General features: G+C 59.8%; 1 protein-coding gene across 1 annotated transcript; it reads left to right on the forward strand.

The window, feature by feature from the left end:
* Window positions 1-404: 404 nt before the first annotated feature.
* LOC113961419 lies at window positions 405-2,373 on the forward strand. The gene is made up of 3 exons (XM_027671735.1): window positions 405-1,103; window positions 1,351-1,415; window positions 1,530-2,373. The coding sequence occupies exons 1-3, from the start codon at window positions 983-985 to the stop codon at window positions 2,346-2,348; spliced, it is 1,005 nt and encodes a 334-aa protein (XP_027527536.1). The 5' UTR covers window positions 405-982; the 3' UTR covers window positions 2,349-2,373.
* The last annotated feature ends 7 nt before the right edge of the window (window positions 2,374-2,380 follow it).

The raw sequence follows: 2,380 nt of genomic DNA on the forward strand, positions 1-2,380 counted from the left end.
GGCAGTGGCAGGTCTGCTTGGGCGGGGACTTGCCAGAGCTGCTGATTTCGGTGCAGCCCCAGCCAAAGGGGTCAGAGCAGCATTCATGCTCTTGCCCACATGTTGCTCCTCTGTGTCATAGCCCCCTGTTTTTGATGGCCACCAGCCAGGACCTCTCCCAAGGAGGCCACGCCAGCTTCTGTGGAGACCCCGTGCCCTTCCCGCTGTGGCCGCGTCGGCAGCCGAGGGGGCTCCTTCTGCTGCCGTGAGCAGGCACAGGAGGGGAGTGTTTGCTCCTTTTTGGAACCGTTCCTAAAGTTCACGTCCAGCTGTCTCAGATGCTTTAGGGAATGCATTCCTTCCAACCTGGGGCAGGTTCGCAACAATAAGGGAGGCCCCAGGGCCCGTGGCAGTGTGTCACAGGGCCCTTTGTGACACGGTGGCCGTCGTCAATGGGATGGGACAGGGCAGTGTGTCCAAGGGCCCTTTGTGACACGTCCTGATATAGGTGTTTGGCGGCAACGCGGCCACGCCATTGTGCTCGGAGCACGCGTCTGGTCAGGACGGGAGAGAGCGGTGCTGTGAGGAGTCTCCTCGCAGCCAACTCGTTCGTTGCTGACCCGAAGCATTTCCGAGAGTTCTTTTTGTAGCAAGATCCCTCGAGGCCAAACCACGGGAGTTGGTGACCCAGAGCTTTTCTGAGGCATCCCCACTCCCTGTGGGAGTGGCCCTCGAGGCCAGGCCACGGGACTTGGTGACCCGGAACTTTTCTGGGCATCACCAGTCCCTGTGGAAGGTGCCCTCGAGGCCAGACCACGGGACTTGGTCACCTGCAGTCCCTGTGGAAGGTGCCCTCGAGGCCAGAACACCCGACTTTGTGATCTGGAGTTTTTCCCGGGCATCCCCACTCCCTGGGGAAGGTGCCCTTGAAGACATTCTGTGAGTCTTGACGACCACAGACTTTTCCAAGGAGTCTCTCGTGCCCTCGAGGTCAACGTGTGGGATGGCGGAGAGACGCTCTGGCCTGCGCAGGCTGCTCAGGCCGAAGAGGAAGAGAGAAGGCCCTGGGGCTGCCTCAGCACAGCAACCTGAGGAGATGCAGCACTTCCAGCCCCTGCAGCAGGGTGAGTGCTGGAGCTGGGCCACTGGGGTGGTGGCTGCAGCCAACTTGGCCCCTTCCCGTTCCCAATGGACGCACCCAGGGAAAGGGAGGGAGGAAGAGGGGCCAAGGCTGACCTCCCCAGCATCCGTGCTCCGTCCACTGGGCACCCCAGGGCCGGCACTGCTTCTGTACCACAGAAGCTGGTCTGGGCTGTGTTCCCTGGCCTGTCCTGCAGCCCCTCAGCTCTGACTGCGCTCACTCTTTGATAGATCCAGACCAGGACCGGACAGAGGAGCAGGAACGCCCCCATGGCCGCTTCCGCAGAGCAGTTCAGGTACCTGCAGCCATCCCCCCCTGGGCTGGGCCTGCTGTCACTGCTCAGCCTGGCAACGCTGGTGGAGCACTCTGTCTGACTTCCCTCTCTTCCCTGCCTTTTGTTCTCCTGCAGAGGTTTCTGAAATTCATGGGCATTCGGCGCAGAACACCCAGGACCACACCACCTGAGGTTAGGGCAGAGCCTGACAGCAGGCCAAGCGAGATCAAGGAGACGCCTGATGTCAGCACTGCGCCAATTGATTGCACGGAAACCTCTGACACTGCTTTGAACAAGGACATGGCAAACTCTGACACCGCACTGGCCAATCTCACTGTGAAGGCTGAAATGGAACTGACTCATTGCGCAACAAAGCCTGACGTCGCTTTGGCTGATGACACAATCGGCTCTGACACCGCAGCGACTGATGTCATGGCCAAGGCTGACATCGCGCCGATGATGATCGATGGCACATCAAACTCTGACGGGGCACCAATGGACGGCACAGCAAAGCCTGACAACGCTTTGGCTGATGACAGAACCAGCTCCGACACTGATAGCGTGGCACAGGCTGACATCGCACCGATGCCGACTGATGGCACATCAAGCTCAGCCACGGCATCGATGGAGGACACAGCAAAGCCTGAGACTGCGTTGACCCATGACACATTCAACGCTGAAACCGAAGCAACCGATCTCATGGCAGAGGGTGACGCCACGACTGAGGGCATCGGAAACGATGACACCACCCCCACTCCGAGTGCCACCGATGCTCCCAATCTGGACTTTTTCCTGGAGAAAGGTGTCTGCAGTTGGAAGCAAGTAAGCAGCCTGTGGCCAGGGCTCAAGTGCATCAGGGGTCTTGTGGCCCCTCAAGCTGGGTCTGCTGGGCCCCCTAAGCCTTTGAGGCCACACAGTGTGGTGGGAAGGGAAGCACTTCTTGGGGGAAGCTGAGCAACCTGCTCGCTCTGACAACTCTACAACTC

This window comes from Neopelma chrysocephalum, unplaced genomic scaffold, assembly GCF_003984885.1.
Source record: "Neopelma chrysocephalum unplaced genomic scaffold, ASM398488v2 Primary Assembly neopelma1_97171, whole genome shotgun sequence".
Taxonomy (NCBI): Eukaryota; Metazoa; Chordata; class Aves; order Passeriformes; family Pipridae; genus Neopelma; species Neopelma chrysocephalum.